Here is a 19,604-nt window from a genome sequence, read left to right as displayed (position 1 = left end):
CTGCCTTTCAGCCTCACTGTGAAAAAGGCCGCCTCCCAGTCTACTGTTTCCCTGCCTTTCAGCCTCACTGTGAACAAGGCCGCCTCACAGTCAACTGCTTCCCTGCCTTTCAGCCTCACTGTGGACAAGGCCGCCTCCCAGTCTACTGTTTCCCTGCCTTTCAGCCTCACTGTGAACAAGGCCACCTCCCAGTCTACTGTTTCCCTGCCTTTCAGCCTCACTGTGAACAAGGCCGCCTCACAGTCTACTGCTTCCCTGCCTCACCACCTTGCTGTGAACAAGGCCGCCTCAGAGACTACTGTCAACCCCTGACACACTTTTAGTAAACATCTACTATTGTTTTATTTGGAAAACAGTTGGACGAATTTGGAAGAACATGCCTACTGGTCAATATATAGGCTGGAGAACTCAAAGCCCAGTCCATTGATCTGTAATTTAATTTGGATCGCATTGTCTTAGGAAAATTGTCTCCAACGAAGGTACCATGAAGCTGGAATCCAGCTTCAGCTGTAGGCATTATGTCTACACAAGGCCTTCTGGAGTGAACCTGAATGGTCTTCAAATTTGCCCTTAGCACAGGGAAAGCAAGTGAACTGCTTGGGAACCAGGTCTCTGTGTTTTTGCTGGGAATCCCCCAGCCCACAGATCTGTACTCCATTCCTGCAGAGACAAAGCTCATGTTGAACTTTTCACATGAGCCTTTACTTCATTCCTTGTTGCTTAAGTGGATAATCTTGAGAATGTCTCAGCTAAGTGTAATGGAAAAATTAGTACAATAGCCTTCTAGGCGGAAGGTTGTGAGTTTAGTCATACCTGTAGTGCTGTAAAATTAGCTAGAAGGAAACAGGGTTATAACACAGATCATGTGGCCACACAAAGCACGAAATCCAGGAAGAGAAAAACCTCAGCAGATAAATCTTATCACTGTACTCCTAGTTGTCCTGTGGTCTCAGTATTGGAACGGACTGAAAACACCCTACTCAGTATGGTTTCACAGCCGAGAGTGTCAGAGGGAAAGGTTTGGCTTGGCCCCCACAATGTTAGCGAACGCCAGGGAGGAAGAGCGTGGATGATTCTGCGGGGGCCAGACAGACACACTCTGTTGATGGAGCCTGGAATCAGTGGTTAGCCAGGGGCAGTGTAATCTGGAGCTATCCGTACGTCAATCAGAGCCACCATGCACATGCAGCAGTACCTGTGCAGCACTGACTGTCCCCACATCAGACTTCGACTAGAAAACTCCGGGTCACGTCCTGCACTGCCTGCTGGCAGTTAAAGTCATTGCTCTTTGAGCAGCAGCAGTCCAGATCTCCCCTTTACATAAACCCACCTCTCGGTTCCCTTCACTTGCCGAGCCGGACCTGTCGCCAGAGCGATTTGACCAATCCCAGCTGGAATATGAAGACACAGTGGCTCATTCTGATCCCAGTGAATCCGTGCTGCTGCTTCAAATCGTTTGAAATGTCTGCCACCTCAGGGATTTGCAGTGGGGCAGTTAGAGGTCTGATAGCAGACAGGAGACAAGCTCATAAATTGTCAAGGTTTTAAGTGTAAAAGAAATTCCCATCCCTACTGCTGACTTGCCTCCGTGTCTGTTCCTTCCCTGCAGAGCAGTGCAGTCCCTGCCCCAGAGCCCCAAGATCCGGGATTCAGGCTGGAACCTGCCAATCTCAGCATCTGGGCCAATTCCAGCTGTGTGAAGGAGTGAGTGATGGTGGGCTGGAGACCTCCCTCCCCACATCCCCTGCTCTGATGCCCCCCCCCACCCCACCCCAGAGAAGGGGCTGGGATCCAGCAGCTTGCATCCCACAAACCAGCTTCTGTCTGCTGGTTAAGGGGGGGGGGGGGCTAGGGCTATGTAATACTCGTGGCTTTACTGCTACATGTGCAGTGAAATACCTTCATTACTCAGCCGTTTGCATTGCTTGCTTTGTTTACATTTCTGTTTAATAAACAAAGTGAGGGTCCTGCAGTGGTCCATCAGCAGTGGGGGGGGGGGGGCGGCTGATGAACATCTCAGTGGTTCCTCCCAGAAGGGAGCAGTGAAGCTGGGAGGTCCTCACATTCCTCAGCGGCATGGTAGTGATTTCCGCCCCCCCCCCCTCACCCCCAAGTGCTGACATTTGTTTTGGGCGTGCAGCAGGACGGACTCTGGGGTCCTGCCATAGCGCGCTAGCTGTGCTAACCACGGCGACTCAGCGGCTGGGATCCATAAACAGCGCTGATCGGTGTTTACCTTGGGCCACGCGTCCGCACCGCCCCACTGGCCAGGCGCGTTGGGGGACCGGGCTCTCAGAACACCATGGCGTGATGGAGTGGGAGTGAGGAGGCCCGGTCGACGTCAGCGGCGCTGATTCAGGCCCCCGAGGGCAGCGTCGGACAAAGGGAGGCTGTATGCCGGCGTGCGTGCCTTCCTTCGTGGTCCTCCATCTCCCTGCCTGAAGGACCCTTTCATGCAAAGCAACTTTTAACGGCAGGACAGTTTAATTGGATAATTCAGAGCTGAAAACTTCACCGTAACGGGGACCCTGCGGGGATTTGAACTGGCAAACTTTGACTTATGAGCCTGAAGCCTTTCGCGCCTGTCAGCCGCCCCTGTAGACACACTCTGACCATCTGCATGTATCAGGGAGGATGGGAAGAGGGGCGAGAGTGACTTTCCAAACAGCCAGACTCTGCATCACTGATGTTGATCTGCTTTAACCAGCATCCCCATCTACAAGGGGCCAAATGACACATTGCAACGGATCCCTCCAGAGTCGTGCCGAAGAGATAGTGGATGGTGTTACCATACGGAAAATATCCGCTGTCAGTAACTGCATTCTGCGTCAATGGTCTGGAGCCTATTGCTGTGTGTTACAGTACATAATGCGCCCCCTAGTGGTCTGGTGCCTGCTGCAAATGCCCCAGCCAGGCGCTAGCCCTGTATCTGTTCACCTAAGGACACCTTAGGTGATCTAACCTCCAAAACATCCACTGAGGACTGATTTCAGAGCAGGGCTCCCTCCCACACTCACAGGGTTCCCTCCCACACTCACAGGACTCCCTCCGACACTCACAGGGCTCCCTCCGACACTCACAGGGCTCCCTCCCACATTCACAGGGCTCCCTCCCAAACTCACAGGGCTCCCTCCCACATTCACAGGGCTCCCTCCCAGACTCACAGGGCTCCCTCCCACATTCACAGGGCTCCCTCCGACACTCACAGGGCTCCCTCTCACATTCACAGGGCTCCCTCCCACATTCACAGGGCTCCCTCCCAAACTCACAGGGCTCCCTCCCACATTCACAGGGCTCCCTCCCAGACTCACAGGGCTCCCTCCCACATTCACAGGGCTCCCTCCCAAACTCACAGGGCTCCCTCCCAAACTCACAGGGCTCCCTCCCACATTCACAGGCCTCCCTCCCACATTCACAGGGCTCCCTCCCAAACTCACAGAGCTTCCTCCCACACTCGCAGGGCTCTCTCCCACATTCACAGGGCTCCCCCTCACAGGGCTCCCTCCCACACTCACAGGGCTCCCTCTCACACTCACAGGGACTGCAGGTTCCGTAGGGGCCGCAGCGACTCACTGGGGACCTGCCAGAGCTGGTTGTTCTGCAGCATCCTGTATGGGAGCCCAGAGGGGACAAAAGTTACGACCTCCCTTGTCCAGCTCATCCCGAGGTGTGTATAGCCCAATCGCTTAAGAACAAGAAGAAAATGAATGGTTTTACAAAAAAATATACAAGTATACAATACACAACAGCAAATATGTCACTGCAAACACCATGCCAAGAAGAATTCCCAGTTAGTGTGAAGGTACATGGCCAATCAACGTCACTGATTCATATTCACAGAAAACATAAACAATTTCTGGAATGGCTTTATTGCTACCCTGTCACCAGGTCACAAAGTCAGAAAATGGAAATAGGCATAAAATAATGAGTTAATCTGCAACCTTATGCTAATTATTCCCCTTTATCGCACTGCAGAGTCCCCTGGATGTCCATGCCTCTCTCCCCTGACGCTGCCTCTGACACTCACCCGGCGGGTGTCATTCTTAAAGGGCGGCCGCGGTTTGGGCGACGTACTTACAGCACTTTGAGGCTGACAAGGCCAGAGAAGGCTCCGGCAGGAATGTGGTTCAGGTCATTCCCCGCAAGTCGCCTGTAGGGGCAGCAGGAAAAACACACACTCACACACAATCGAGTTGGTTTTCATGCCATGTGGAGTTAATTAAACTGTGAAGAGAAGCCATTCAGATAATGCTGAATGGTAGGTGCCAACACATGAGAGAATACTGAGAAATGCTCTCTCTTCCTCCTTCCAGGGCAAACAAGCGAGGCGAACACGTTGTTCACAATGAACAATAGATAAACAGACACTGGACAGCCATGGCAGCTGTGTTCCCGGGCAACAGCAGTACATATTAAATTGATATTTACATATAAATAGCAGATAAGCAGCTTAAGATTTAAAGATTACAGCTATTATGTAAATAAATGTATTGGGATAAGAAATCAAATAAAATCTAATTTCCTCAATAAATATGCTCCGGAATTAAGTATGGGATACAACTTTTCAATCGTCCATTGTCTTCCGAAGATGATAGCATCCTTCTGATGCCAAGATGATAGACTCCTTCTGGGGTGTCGGGGCTTCTCTCTGTCCTTTCGCAGTTCAGTCTGGGGTCCGGAGCTGGCTTCCACGGCCATTACGCCCCAGGCGTCACTCAGTTTTTGCAGGTGGATGGTGAGCGATTTACGCCTCCATCACCTGAGCACTGGGACATTGAGAAAATCTACCGAGGCTGGAGATGAGCACCAGCAAGGCGAACATCCCACAGGTTCCTCAGCCACACTGAGGCCTGCTAAACCCCGTACTGCCCAATGTTTGTGTGTCCAGTTTGGAAAAGGAAACTCAGCCAAATGATGTCCACGTCAGCCCGGCTGCATGAATGGCGTCTTAAGCAGCACAAGGCAACAGGTAGGACCAGCTCTTTGCAGAGCTGAGATACTGCACTGGCCTCAGAAAGACCCCAAGTCTCACCGAAACACACGCCTGTGCTAAATCCGGGCCATGGGTCATGATCCAGCAAGTACCAATAATAATAATAGATACTTTATTGATCCCTGTGGGGAAATTGTTTTTATGCCTCCCTCAACTTGCTCTTTGTAGAGCAAGTTGTCCATGAAGGGCAGCCACCTGTAGTGGTGCCCAGGGAGCTGGGGGTTGAGGGTCTTGCTCAAGGACCCGCAGACGTGCTGAGGCTGGGTTTGAACCAGCGACCTTGATTACAGGCACACGGCTTAGCCCACTGAGCCACACGCTGCCCCGTGTAGAAAGATAGCTAATGCACTTCAGCATTCTGTTGTAGGAGCGCCGTTTGAACCATATTGGTGGTGAATGTTATCCAGGCAAAGCCAAGAAAAAAAGGTTTTGGAAACCCAGACCCTGTGACAAACAGGGACGGCGTGCAGGGACAGCAAATGCTGACAAAATTCCACAATATTTTCAGAAATCGAGAGACGCTGCTCTTATTGTACCAGAGAGATTTTGACAGATGCAAGTTCAGTTTCCTCATCTTTTTATATTGGCCATAAACGCTTACATCTGGAGGTTGGGTGTGTATGATTCAAATGCATCGGCATATTCACTGATTAACAGATTAGTGCGATACACACGGCCGTGTGCCCACCAGACACATGTAAACGGTCACAACATTAAGTCATTGAGAAATCCATATTCTGCTAAAGGCATGTCTTTGTTTTGACTAATTCAGCGGAAAACGGCACGGTTCGTTGATGTTATCAAGAGGAAGCCTCAAGATGATTTGGTAAAGCTTTGTTATACAGAACATATTTTAGAAAATCCTGAATCCAATCCAAGGTGAAGTGATGAAGTGATTGTCTTTGCTGCAACTGGCTGTAAATCCCAAAATTTGCTAACGTGTTTAGAGAGCAATTAGGTCATCCCTGTTTAGTTTGTTGGTCAAGAAAACCAAATGATGTTCCATCCAAAACATCTGTGCCTTTCAGCCGAGGTCATGATAGCTAGAACTTTATCGCGCTGTTTGGCTGCCCTCAGCCCCTCCACTCACCTTTGAGGAGATCAAGTAAATAAAAACGGTTTATGAAACCACATAGTTAGGAGGGGAACTTGTTGGGGAAATTTAACTGCCCGGTTTTACAAGCGCGATCATAAAACTCCGTCGACTGAAAAAGAAAAGCTGGCCTGAGATTGAGCTCCTGGACAATTTTAACTATGTAGGACGTAGAAGTTATACATGGACATTCACTTTTCTGCACGACTCCAGAGAAACTCCCTCACGAGGCAGGAAGACATCGCCACTCCTAACCATGCACACTGTCCAAGCCAGAGAGGAGCTTTGATCAATCTTCACGTTTCACTTCGCCGGATCCATGGAGCCTCTGCAGACCATCCCTGGCTGGCTGCATGTGGGCTTTTGCACGTGTTGACCTTATATTCATCTCCTTCATTCCCACCCAGCCTCCTGGAGCCCTAGATCCAGTGGACCAGGTATCGATGAAGGGACAGGAGCCAATCCAGTCCTGAGGAAAGGACAATCCCTACAGGACGAGGTCACTCTCAAGTCTTCAGTTATAAACAACCAAATGTTCCCAGGAAAAATATACCGGAATATACATCTGCATTTTGATTTTGTGAGTGTGACGGAGAAGCTCACAAGCATGGTGCTCCCATCCTCCACCTGCGGTCCTGAATTCCCAGCAGCACTGAAGGACAGACATGTTGACAGACAGAATACTGGTTTCCAGTATTCTGCCACTTGCAGAACCAAGAAGAGTGGGTCAGAGACCCACCCCAAAACTGCCCACAATATTTAAAAAAAGTAAATGGCTTGAAGGTTTCATCTTACCCCCCCTCCGATCTGAACCCACAGACCCCCCTCCCTTTGTCAGGGTCAGCTCCTGTTGTCCCAGTCTGTGTCCTTTGCCCTGTTGTCCTAGTCTGTAGTGTTTCCCCTGCCCCCCCCCCCAATTGGCCACATGGCTTAGTGAGCTGAGTGTGCAGCAGTTACCCCCCCTGTTGTGTGTTTGAATCCTGCCTCCTCTGTTTTTGTATTTTGTTCCCTAGTGTTTCATTTGTATGAACCATTTGGTTTTGGTTTCGTTCCTTGTGCCCCTGCTTGTCTTTTTACCTGTCTGTTATTCCCCAGTGTTAGATTATGTTACTCTGTTCCTTGGTTTGTCCTTAGTTTCCCTGTTTAGTTCCTTTGAGTTTATTAGCTTCACTTGTTGCCTGCCCTTGTGTGTTTTCCTGATTGCTCGTTATCCTGCACCTTCCCCTATTGGTTTACCTGTTACCTGTTTACCTGCCCTGTTTTGTAATTAGTCTTTGTCTAGCCCAGGGTTATTCAACTCACGGTCCTCGAGGTCCGAGCACTGCTGGTTTTCTAGCCTTCCTTTACCTGTCAGTCAGGTGTGAAGCCTCTGACCAATCAGAATCAGTAATTATTAAACAACTACCTGGGGGAACTGAAAACACGGCCTGGATTTGGAATCGAGGTCCAGAGTTGAAGAACCCTGGTCTAGCCCATTTACATTTCACCCCTCATGGTCCTTTGTTTTGTAAGTGTTTCTTGTGGTTTTTTTTAGTTCAGTTAATAATCCCTGATTTGTCCGGTGAGCCACAAGTGGGTCGTCCACCTCCTTCCCAGCCTGCATCATGCCACGCCCACACACCAAATCCTCCCAGATCCCTGACACCTTTAGCCTTTACTGTCAGATAGCTACCATGGTCGCTGGAATTGGGAGTAATAGCAGGACCTTCAGCTGTGGTTCCTCCTGGTCCAGATTCAGCAGCCACTCCAAGATCATGTTAAGAATGCGGATTCATCTCCTAGCTTCGGAGTTTCCCACAATCCACCCCGAGATGAAACCATGGGAGTCCTCTGGGCCCCACCCATCAGACCCGTACCCATCATCTGTGAACATGCTGGGACGTCTACTGGGAGTGTTATCCCGATAATTTCCAGTTGAATATCCAGTTTTATTTAACAGCTCCACTGCATAGCACCTGACCAGCTTGTCCAGGAGCATGGGCAGGTCGTCCTGGAGCTCGACCACCCTCCTGCCCACACGACTCCCCCCACATGCCCATGCTGCCATGTCTCACTGCTGCCACCCTATACTCACAGCTCTTCCAGGAAACGGAGGTGACCAAGGGCTCCTGCCCGGAGCAGCGTGAGGCTGTTCATGCTGAGGTCTCTGTGGGAGGAAGCAGAGGGAGGTTTGGTCAGCTTGCAGTGCCAAAGCCTGCCTTCCCCGATTCATGCAGGCAGAGAAAAGGACGGCACAACACCCAACCCGCCAGCATCCCACTTGCCGACCTGACTGATTGTGAAAGTGCCACTTCACAGAACACTACAGCAACAAAACACTGCTAGTCGAGTCCATGTTCTGATGATACCTCAGCTGGAGACTTCCGCCAGTTTGTTTCTCATTTGTGAAGACTATCAAAAATTTAGTTGCATGTCGTATTTCTCCTCAAAATCAGCTCAGAACAATTTCTAACCCTCCACACCCACTATATATTCTAAGATGTTGCTGCTAATAGCAAATAATAATGTCTAACACTTAAACTGACTTCTATTTACAAAAAAAACCTCCACATGTCATCTGTTTGAAGCAGCAACAACAAAAGTGTCTGCTGTTACCATGTCAGAGTGGAATAATTTCTTTGCAGCCATCAACAGTCGTGTCGTTACCTAATTATTCTGATCGTCTACAAGCGTTTGAGGCTTTGTACGTTCCTCTGAAATCCCGAGGCAAAATGCTAAGTTTAAAGATGCTATTATTCTTTCTGGTGGAACATTCTCAGGAACTTCTGCAGTGCAGAAGGCGTCAAGATGGCTGCACGGCTCTGAGAGATGGCACCTGAACAAACTCCAAGTGGACGCACTATAACTGCACGTGAGCAGAAATCCTGTGATCCTACGTCCTCTGCAAGCTCGCGTTGGGAAACGGGTACGTGGATCAGACATAAAAATATTATGGAGAAGAAAGAAAAGCAGATGTGATACGTGACACTGCTTTTAAATAGCTAGTTTTTCCAGGCTGTGTGGAGATGTCCCAGGCACCACATCTCTGTGAGGACCAGAGTTAAAAACAGCACAGCACAGCAACAGGCACCACATCTCTGTGAGGACCAGAGTTAAAAACAGCACAGCACAGCAACAGGCACCACATCTCTGTGAGGACCAGAGTTAAAAACAGCACAGCACAGCAACAGGCACCACATCTCTGTGAGGACCAGAGCTAAAAACAGCACAGCACGGCAACAGGCACCACATCTCTGTGAGGACCAGAGCTAAAAACAGCACAGCACAGCAACAGGAGGCCTAAATGGTCTTTTTTTAAATAAATACATAACCAGTGTTTTTGGACTTCTGAGGAAAGCTGGTGAGATGCTGGTAATAGGGCATGTTAAAGTGTTACATGTTGCTGTGGGGCATTAACTTCAGAGAGGATATCAGCCAAAATGCTTTAAATGTCAGTGAAGCTACAGCTCAAACAGCCTAAAGTGTCAGGTTTCACTGCATCACTATTAACCCACATCTGTTGTGCTTTCTAGCATTTTGTTGCAACGAGTAACATCTGGCAAGCACACACACGCACACAGACACACATACGCACACAGACACACACACGCACAGACACACACACACGCACGCACTGACAGAGACACATGCACACACAAACACAGGCACACACATGAACAAAGACACACACACGCAGGCACGCACATGTAGGGTAAACATGTCTTTATGGGGACCGCTCATTCATTTCAATGGGAAAAATGCTAACGCTAACTATGACAACCTTAACGCCTACCCTGCCCTAACCATAACCATAAGTAACCTAACAAAATACAAGAGTTTTTGCATTTTTAATTTTTTCATAGCAGTCACCAAGTTTCCTGGTCCCCATAAGGGAAAAAAAACAGATATTTATCACGTTATGGGGACATTGTGTCCCCATAAGGATAGGTAAACCCGCTCACACACACACGCACACACACAGGCACAGACACACACACACACACACACACACACACAGTATTAGGGCATTTTGAGGCAAGGAAAAGCAGATTCATCCAGCCAGTAAACACTGCCTAGGCTTTCCAGGGCGTGCAAAGAGGGGAATATAGACTAGACTGGGCAGCTGAGGCATTAATCACTGGGAACATGCGAAGATACCACAAGTAACCATTCCTACAAATTATGGGGCAATTAATAACACCCCGATTTCCCTTTTAATTGATGACTACTCTATGGCTTGGGACGAGTCAGTAATGAAAGGTCCCAGCATCAGGATGCCAAACAGGACTGAACCATGTGACATACTGGACGTGATTTTCAGAAGAGAGGGGCGTCTGACATTCCGCTAATACACCAAGGGTCTCTCCCCTAGCTCCAGTTTTGCAGACACTGCCAGCAAGGGCACCGGAAACCATGTTTGAAACATAACAACATCAAACCATTTGAGACAACCCCCCTCCAGGGAGAAAGAGAGCATATTTAAGACTCCAGCCAGCTGAAAGGCTGTAGCCCAGCTTGTCACACGTCAGAAGGCCTCTCTCAGATAACCGAGATGACTTTTCCATGGCGCTTCAACTCATGAAACTCAAACAAGATGTAGGATTTCCAATCCATTGAAGATTCAACAGAGATGAAGCCTCTTCTAAGACAGACACAACAATTACACCATCTGGCTTGTAGTTATCAGAACCTACCCCAGCTCTACAGCAGCTAAGCTGCCAATGCTAAAGTCAACATTTAATGAGATTCCTTTCAAAATGTGACCAAGCAGAGAATGTGTCTGGAAAGGTTTATCTATAAGGCCCGTAAGTGCGACTTCGGAGGATGCTGGGAGACTTCCATTGAACTTGTGAAACATAACTACCATAAACAAGGTTGATGGATTCAGGAAAATATTTTGGCATGGGACTGGAGTTGAGAGTCCAGCAAAGGAAAGCGCACATGATAAAATCAGATCAAAGATGGTATGTGGTGGACTGATAGTAACTGCTTCCAAAATGAATGAGTGAGCAGGTTATTTTGAACCATTGCCACAGTCATATCATCCTGTCACCTTCAGACTTACTGCTGGGTTCAGGAGGTTTGAAGAAGAGTAATGCTACTCCCATTGGCTAACTAATAGGTGCAGCTGAACCTAACCATGTGCAACTGCACGGGACCTACAGTCATTCAGTCATCAGCAGCTGCATCTGCCGTGGTAATTATCACGCTGAATCCTTCTATGGATGATTAACATCCTCCATGATATTTCTCAGAAGTCTTTCATGTGTTTGCTTTTCCCCAACCTGTCATGAACACAGGAAACACTGTGCATGATTAAGAGACATTAATGAAAACAACAGCTATTAAAACCCAGTAAACTTCAGAGCGTTGCGTGCACTGTCACGGAAAAGCGCTCTGCGCCAGAGCCAGAATAGGAGCTGTAAGTAACTCATCCATAGGGCACCTGCTGAAGGGTCACGCGGTCAGCTACAACTCATGCCACGGTCAGCTTCAGTTTAAGTAAACGAGAGCCAGTTTTCCAACCGGAAAATGAATGTCGATTTAAGTGGTGACACTCCCCAGGGATGGAGAGAATCAGGTGGTTGTGATGACGAGTCAGCACAAAAGAACAGAAGTACTCAGAGATGGTTGTCAGAGAGACATAAGTGGCCACTCCTGTCCACATAAGGAGTTTTTTTCCACCAAGAAGTTGGAGCTGTTTTCCAAGGATCATATGGATCCTTGGAAGGATCATATGTTCATCATATGTCATCAACAGATTCTGTAACACCCTTTCAGTTATACGCAATACATGCAGTCTATTAAACTGTTTTTAATTAAGACAATTAAGACAATTATTGCCTTGGGAACAAACCACCAAAGAATATTCCTCTGAGGTTAGATACTGAAGTGCTGGTGTTTTTACAAGAGCAAATCACTTTAATCACTTAAATCTGGTCTTTCTCTATACCTGCTTTAGCACATGTCAACTTCCAGACTGTTTCCAATTTCACTGGTGGAAAAAAAATCTGCAACACAGAAACCTCGCACCCCAAAGTTACTCACTTTCCAGGCTCATTCTCTAACAAACTGAAAGCAACGCAGTACTGTGATACTGTGTGCTGGTTGGGTTTGTCTCTGGCCCATTGGGCAGCTCCATGCCCCATATTGCTTGATTCAGTGTATAGAGCAATCAGCTGACAGCAAACCCATGGGAAGAGATACATGCTGGTCATGAGTCATCCAGCTGAGAAGGGACAGGTGAGGAACAGGAGAAGGACAGGAGAGGAACAGGAGAGGGACAGGAGAGTGACAGGAGAGGAACAGGAGAGGAACATGAGAGGAACAGGAGAAGGACAGGAGAGGAAGAGGAAAGGGACAGGAGAGGGACAGAAGAGATACAAGAGAGGAACAGGAGAGAAAAAGGAGAGGGACAGGAAAGGAACAGAAGAAGGACAGGAGAGGAACAGAAGAAGGACAGGAGAGGAACAGGAGAGGAATAGGAGAGGGACAGGAGAGGAACAGAAGAAGGACAGGAGAGGAACAGGAGAGGAATAGGAGAGGGACAGGAAAGGAACAGAAGAAGGACAGGAGAGGAACAGAAGAAGGATAGGAGAGGAACAGAAGAAGGACAGGAGAGGAAAAGGAGAAGGACAGGAAAGGAACAGAAGAAGGACAGGAGAGGAACAGAAGAAGGACAGGAGAGGAACAGAAGAAGGACAGGAGAGGAACAGGAGAGGAATAGGAGAGGGACAGGAGAGGGACAACCTTGAAGGGACTAACTGGAAAGTCCAGTTTGGGTGAAGATAGGGACAATAAACAATATCTGATGGTAAAAAGATTTATAACAGAAGATGCTGAGAAACATCTGCCCTTTGTCCTGAAAGAATTATCAATTATGCTGTGGGATCAGTCAACCCTTTTTAATCCCGTTAATCACAGTAATGCAGAGCAGGACTGGTCGGCGGTGGGGTTGCTCAGGAGCTGCTTCGCCTCATAGAGGTGTCTGCATGTCATGCAGCCCATTAAGCAGCGCAGACCCCATAGGGGATTAGTGAGGAGACAAACACTGGTCCCAGCTGTCTCTCCATCGGCAGCCAAAAACGTCACCACAAAACGGCGTGTTTTCAGCCAGTGTAGCAAGTGTTCAGTCTCTAAGAAGTGGCCATCTTCACAGCATCTTCCCAGCATCTTCACAGCATCTTCCCAGCATCTTCACAGCATCTTCCCAGCATCTTCACAGCATCTTCACAGCATCTTCACAGCATCTTCAAAGCACACTTTTGCAGGGATCCTTCGCACACGCTGGTCATCAAGAGCTGAGAAGCTACCTAGTGGGTCATCTTCAGGAACAGCTGTAGTTGTCGATATTACATTTATTTCTTCAGCTCTGCGTGTCATTTTTCACTTTGCCTCCCTCCACATCCCTGCTGACTTCAATGTTCATTATTATGCAGCAGCTGTATAAACACTTTGCTCCCACTCTGGAATTTTATAATTATGTTTTGGTTCGTTTTCTTAAAAATTTGAATTCCTTAATTTAATTTCTTTTAATCACTTAAAAGGCTTTGATGATGCGTCAAAGAGATTTTTGCACATTAAACATGGAATTGGTTTGGAATGTGGCACCTTGGAGGAGGGAATACCAAAGTACAGGAGCATCACCAGCACTTCTGAGCACCAGGGAACAAAAGCCCTCTGTCCCTCTCGAAGGTGCTTGAGGAGAAGCGACAGAGGGTGGCACGTGGGGAGGGCTCGTGGGGAGGGCACGTGGGGAGGGCTCGTGGGGAGGGCACGTGGGGAGGGCTCGTGGGGAGGGCTCGTGGGGAGGGCACGTGGGGAGGGCTCGTGGGGAGGGCACGTGGGGAGGGCTCGTGGGGAGGGCTCGTGGGGAGGGCACGTGGGGAGGGCTCGTGGGGAGGGCACGTGGGGAGGGCTCGTGGGGAGGGCACGTGGGGAGGGCACGTGGGGAGGCCCTGTGTTTCACCAAAAAAAGCTATAAGAGTTTGAATTAAACAGAAATACATGTGTGCTGCCTGTAAAACTATTCCGGCAAATGCACAATGTAAACAAAGGAAGAATAATGCAGAAGTGTAACAATGCAGAAGCGTAACAATGCAGAAGCGTAACAATGCAGAAACATGCGCCATAGGGCACCGACAAAATCATCACTGAAAATCATGCTATTGGATTTTCTAATTGCCAGATACCGTAGTCTATATGGGAGGGCGACCCATATAGCTTGATTATACCAACAAACTTCTGTCGGGTACAACCCTAATAATAATAATAATAATATGAATTGATTTTTATGGACATTTGTCTAGTCTGACTTGATAAATTTTCATCTTCGGCAGCAAAACAATTCATGGTCAATCATACCGGAATTTTGAAAGTGAGGTACATGATGTATTTTAATAGATATTGCTCAATATTTGCTACTGCAAGACACATTCTGGCCTTGTGACATCGTGCTGTGTTTCCCCTAGTAATACATAAACACTTTAAGAGTGTCCTCATCCCCTTACCCAATGCAGAACAGACTCATGTGACAGGATTCGTCCAATGAGAGTGACTGCCTCATCCTGGACGCCCCTCCACATTTTTATACCGGTTATGGAACTACTTATTCAGTGCAAGTAATGTCCACACTAGACTGACACAAGGCCATGCAGTTAAGGAGCTGTTACTGCTGCCAACTGAACTTCCTCCTTGCTGACTTTCCTTTCTAACATCACAGACGTCCAGCTGATGATGCAGTGAGGAGCCCAGGTCTGGGTGTCCTTCAACCACATGGCTGAAAGGTTCCTTCCACCCTCAGCTTTCACACACACCATGCCCAACATCCCCAAGTCGGTCATATCCATGCCAGCACACTGTCTTTGCTTGCGTCTAATCAAAAGATTTATGGAATCACTTTGGAGTGATTGCATAGCTGGGGGGAGGGGGGTGACGATGGGACCTGCCCCCCCAGGGGACTCCACAGCCTGCCCCCCCTTTGTAGCATCATCACAGGCTCCCACATGGCCCCCCTCTGTCAGATTTTACATTTCTCATAGTCAGAAACCATAACAAAAACAAATAATGCTCATCAAAGGGGGGGGGGGGGGGGGGGGGGGTTCACACAGGATCAGAGCATGGAGATCCCGTCTCATGGCGTTTCAAAGCCTTTTCCAGTAATGAAAATGGGAGCATTTAATCAAGATTGACAGCAACTCAGGGCTTTATATGCCACACTCTGGAAATAACCTCTGTCTCCATCACGTTCCAGACGGCCATCAATAAACAGCGGGTTCCCCCACGCTGGCATGTGACCAAAGACAAAGCGAATGCAGCGTCACAAGATCATCACAGGGAACCTACAAAATCCCTACGTGCAAAGAAACTGCCTCGGCTGGGTTTATATGCTACTGCAGAGCCATGGGAATGATCTTCGGCTACTGACATGTTTCTCTGTAATTCTTGACTCAGACACAAACCACATAAACCAACAAAATAAACAGAACAAACAAAGCTCTAGTCTCAAGACAGTTACCTATAAAATTTCATTAAAGTCAAAACTCAAAAGGATGTGAAGGTCAGTCTAGATCTTCGACTTTGAGAAAGACTGTTTTTGCCTTTGAGTTCATTGAACTCACAAGCCTGTCAACGCAAGGAAAAAAGTGTTACTGCAAAACTAAGCTAAGCATTCCAGTGCTTACCTGCAGAAATACCTGTACAAAGTGGTAACATTCATCAACAAGGAGTTCAATCTGTAAATAAGGCTGGCATGGAAGGGAACATCCAGTGAGTTTAAATGGACGAGATGGACGAGCATCATCAGCTAAGCCAAAGTGATATTAATACTCTTTATATATTTTTCACTCACTCCATTATTCAAGAACGCCACCAAAAATCAAACATGTGAAACATGAATTACACAGGGCATGGAAGTTTTTTCAAGGAAGCATTTACCCCCCATATTCCCGCAACCTCACGTTAAATGAGATCCTTGCAGCATTTTCTCCAGTGCACTTCAAATCAAGCCAAGCCCTTCATTGTTCATAGCCTGACAGCCGCAAAACCCTCCATCAAAATGACTCTGTCCAGGCAGGAAACACACCTAACTATGAATGGCTTTTATAGTCTATCAAACCATTCAGTAAAAGAAGAAAGATCATCTTTAACCAAACAAGCGCCTTGATCGGTATCCATTTAATCTTACGTCATCTAGGTGAGGCAAAGCTCACGCGTCAGAGCTATAAAAACAGTTTATGCTAGTGCCGATTTCACATGGCGTCCTTGTTAAGACAAAGTGGGACTGTTTCATTTGTATTCTCGACGATTTCACGCATTAGGCACAGAACTATGAATAAATCTTTATGGATTTTTCCATAGACCATCAGTGGGCGTCGCGCTGTTTTGCCTACAGTGAAGCGTCCATTGCGACAACGTTAAAAACTCTGAGAAAGAGTGAATTGTCTCAAATCTAACTATAAGTATTTTGCTTCAGTTTAAAACTTGCTTTTCTCGAACATTAGAAACAAGACTCCTTCAGACCCTTTGCACAACCGACTTGTTCTGGCTGTAGAAACATGTATGAACCGACGGACAAGGTGTATTTATTCAAACAGGTACAATCTAGTTGAACGGACATTCTTTAATGTTCTTTTTCAAAGAATAGTAAATAAATGACACCCATAATATGGTAATGTGGTACTTTCACTTGTTCGGATTTTAACATTTTATTCTGGTTAAACTGGGGCGCACATGCCGTGATGTAGGCGGCTGTAAATGACAAGAGAAAATCCCTTTAGGCGGCGTGCTGTGCATGGGCATTAGGAAGCTGTGTCGCCGGCTGCTTCTGCAGTCTGATTATTACATTTTTATCAAAGTGTCAGCGTGTTTTGATGATCTGCCAAGTTCATTTAGGTTAATATTGACCGTAGATAGATTACTGGGTGGTGCTTAGCATCTCTCTGTGATCCCTGGAGTGCGTTAAGCGCAAAACATGTGTAAATGGTCATACGAATAAAACATTTATCAAGTGCTCCCACCCCCAAAAAAAGCAACAAAAATATACAATGCATACATCATATTCCAACACACATTTAATATTAAAGATATTTCATTAAAAATAACACATCACTCGCCTCAAGAAAATCCATGCTTCTATTAATTGCTTAATAGAAATTCGACATTTTTCCTTTCCTTTGATTTTTTTTTTTTTTTTTTAATTTTGACAAGTAATAAACTTCCCTTAAAATTAGGGAAAACGAACAGTTTTTAATCTTACTACTATTTTCAAAATCCATGTTGACAGTTATATTTTAAGTTATATCTTAAAAGAAAAGTCCGGCGTTTAATATTATAATTTTATTTACTACCTTGTAATGACCAAGAAAAATCATAATAAAACATAGGCAAACAGGCTCATTACACTCATCAAATCAACTCCAAAGTGGTTCCTTAATTTTTTTGATTAGACACAAGCAAAAATTTAAAACGTACAGCCGCGGGGGTGTCGTTCGGTGCACCACCAAGCTCTATGACAAAGTTTTCAATCGAAAGGCACATTGTTTGAAATAATTTTAACACCCAGTCCGCATCTTTAGGTATAAGTTTGAATGGAATTTATGCATGTTCCAGCTGTAAAGGAGCCCTGTGACTTACAGATAGGAAGTGAAGACGCTGAGGTTTGCAGGGAGATCCGCGAGACCGAGGTCCGCGCAGTCCACGCGCAGGAGCGCCCCGTCCCCCTCGCACTGACAGCGCCGCGGACAGTCCGCGCGCCCGACCAGCGCCAGCGCCGCGCCGCCGAAGACCGACGCAAAGACCAGCCAGCAAGCGCGCATCTTCCAGGCTCCAAGTCACTTATAAGCAGGAGTTTCTCTGAAGCCGGCCGGCCAGCAGGCCTGCATGCGCTAGTACCCGCCGTCGGCAGACTCAGCTCGTCGGAGCGGCGCATTTGAGCCTCCGAACTACGGATTTATGCGGCTTCCTGACGTCACCAGGGAAAGAGCGGCGATCAATAAGCGATCTCAGCGTGCTTTCCTTAAGGTACGCCTTGGGTGCCAACTGCTCTGATTCAATATAAATAATAAACAACCAGTCCGACTGCCCATTACAACAAACGATGAATAGTTTTAGTTTAGTGGCAGGTGTCCATGTTTTATGTGTTAATTTCTTCTGCGTTATATATCAGATACCGTGTTTATTATATATGACAGCCGAATAAAGGAAATTTAGGTAAAACTGTGTCTCATCCCCAAATCATGATTTAATATTGAAAAACTATTTTAGGCAGTTGTAGCCAGAAATCCGGTCGGGGCGACGGTTTCTGAAACACTTTCATGCGTGTGAAACTAAGAATGAATCTAGTATAATCTAGTATGAGCTAATATATATATATAAAGTATATACGTGAAACGCTCGGTATATAATGTGTATTAAATAAATTAGAGTACCTGAATCAAAAATCGGATTCAGGCAGAGGTTGACATTCATACGGAAAACGAAATTATTGTAATTATGTAATAATTCAATGTAATAATATTGTATCATCTTAAAAGGAGTATCTACCCGATTTTTAAATACCGCCCAAGGTTTCGCTTTGGAAGAAGCTAATGTTGTTACTGATATTACAGTAATTCTCCTTAAAACTCTTTAAAAACGAATCACAGGGCTATTCCTAAGACCACAATATTAAGCCTATTATTTTCATTCCACTTAAAAATTCTGTGACAATAAAATGCTAGGCCATGTGGTCGATTAGAAAGTGCTGCTTGAATTTAGTTTGACAATAAGTGAAAGCAGATAAATCCGTCCTTATATTAATGTTGCCCTTCTGAAGATCGACCGAAGAGGCCACAGCAGCCCGAAAGGCAGAGTTATCGGGCATCATCTTTTTCCTTTTGGTCCCTGTTATGCAGAAACGTATGTTTTTGGTTATGTAAATTTGGTGAGCTGACGTGTTTAAAATGCATCACTAAATTATTAAAATTAAATATATACGGGCGAGAGAAATTACAGGAAAACGACATGAACTTTTAAGTCATACAGTCCCCGGAATTGTCTCTGTGATTAGCTTTTACCCAGTGAAAATGTGTAGCGACAACTTTATATACATTTCTCCTGTGTTTTGTTTCGTACCCAGCCCGAAACTTGAATGTACGGTGTGACTGTGTGAATTTTAAAGTACTGTCTTTATTTTCGCCATTGGTATAGATAAAGTGACAATTTTGTGCTTTAAAATATCATAAAATATTGTACCAGACAGGAGGGGGCATTTTTGGCGTTGGACCGGAGGTCAATAACGGAATTTTTTGTTGCTTAAATGGTATTAAAGACAACAGCCTTTTTTCTCAATCAAAACATTTTGCAGCGGACACATACGAGTCTTGGCCCGGACTTCTTTGTCCATACGATCCATGCCCTGACTGATAATAATCATCTCATTTCCATGGCTGATTTGATGCCACGAATGTAGTTAAATATAGTTTATGCTGTGTTGAAATAGCTATAATTACCTTGTTGACGCCTGTGAGTAATTGTAACAAGGTATACTAGCATGATGCC

The 19,604-nt window shown here is 46.5% G+C and overlaps 1 protein-coding gene across 1 annotated transcript in view; it reads right to left on the bottom strand.

Annotated features, from left to right (window-relative positions):
• The window catches only part of LOC111858640 (leucine-rich repeat-containing G-protein coupled receptor 5-like), a 28,657-nt gene extending 10,680 nt beyond the window's left edge, over positions 1-17,977 (bottom strand). Inside the window, exons 1-4 of the mRNA XM_023840568.2 lie at positions 17,700-17,977; positions 8,161-8,232; positions 4,079-4,150; positions 3,537-3,608 (exon numbers count right to left, since the gene is read on the bottom strand). Coding sequence (XP_023696336.2) covers positions 3,537-3,608; positions 4,079-4,150; positions 8,161-8,232; positions 17,700-17,881 — 398 coding nt within the window. The 5' untranslated portion in view covers positions 17,882-17,977. The remainder of the gene's footprint in view (positions 1-3,536; positions 3,609-4,078; positions 4,151-8,160; positions 8,233-17,699) is intronic.
• Between the last annotated feature and the right edge of the window lie 1,627 nt (positions 17,978-19,604).

This window comes from Paramormyrops kingsleyae, chromosome 3 (assembly GCF_048594095.1).
Source record: "Paramormyrops kingsleyae isolate MSU_618 chromosome 3, PKINGS_0.4, whole genome shotgun sequence".
Classification (NCBI taxonomy): domain Eukaryota; kingdom Metazoa; phylum Chordata; class Actinopteri; order Osteoglossiformes; family Mormyridae; genus Paramormyrops; species Paramormyrops kingsleyae.
The sequence above is the reverse complement of the archived record's forward strand: the minus strand, read 5'-3'. Positions and strand labels throughout refer to the sequence as shown.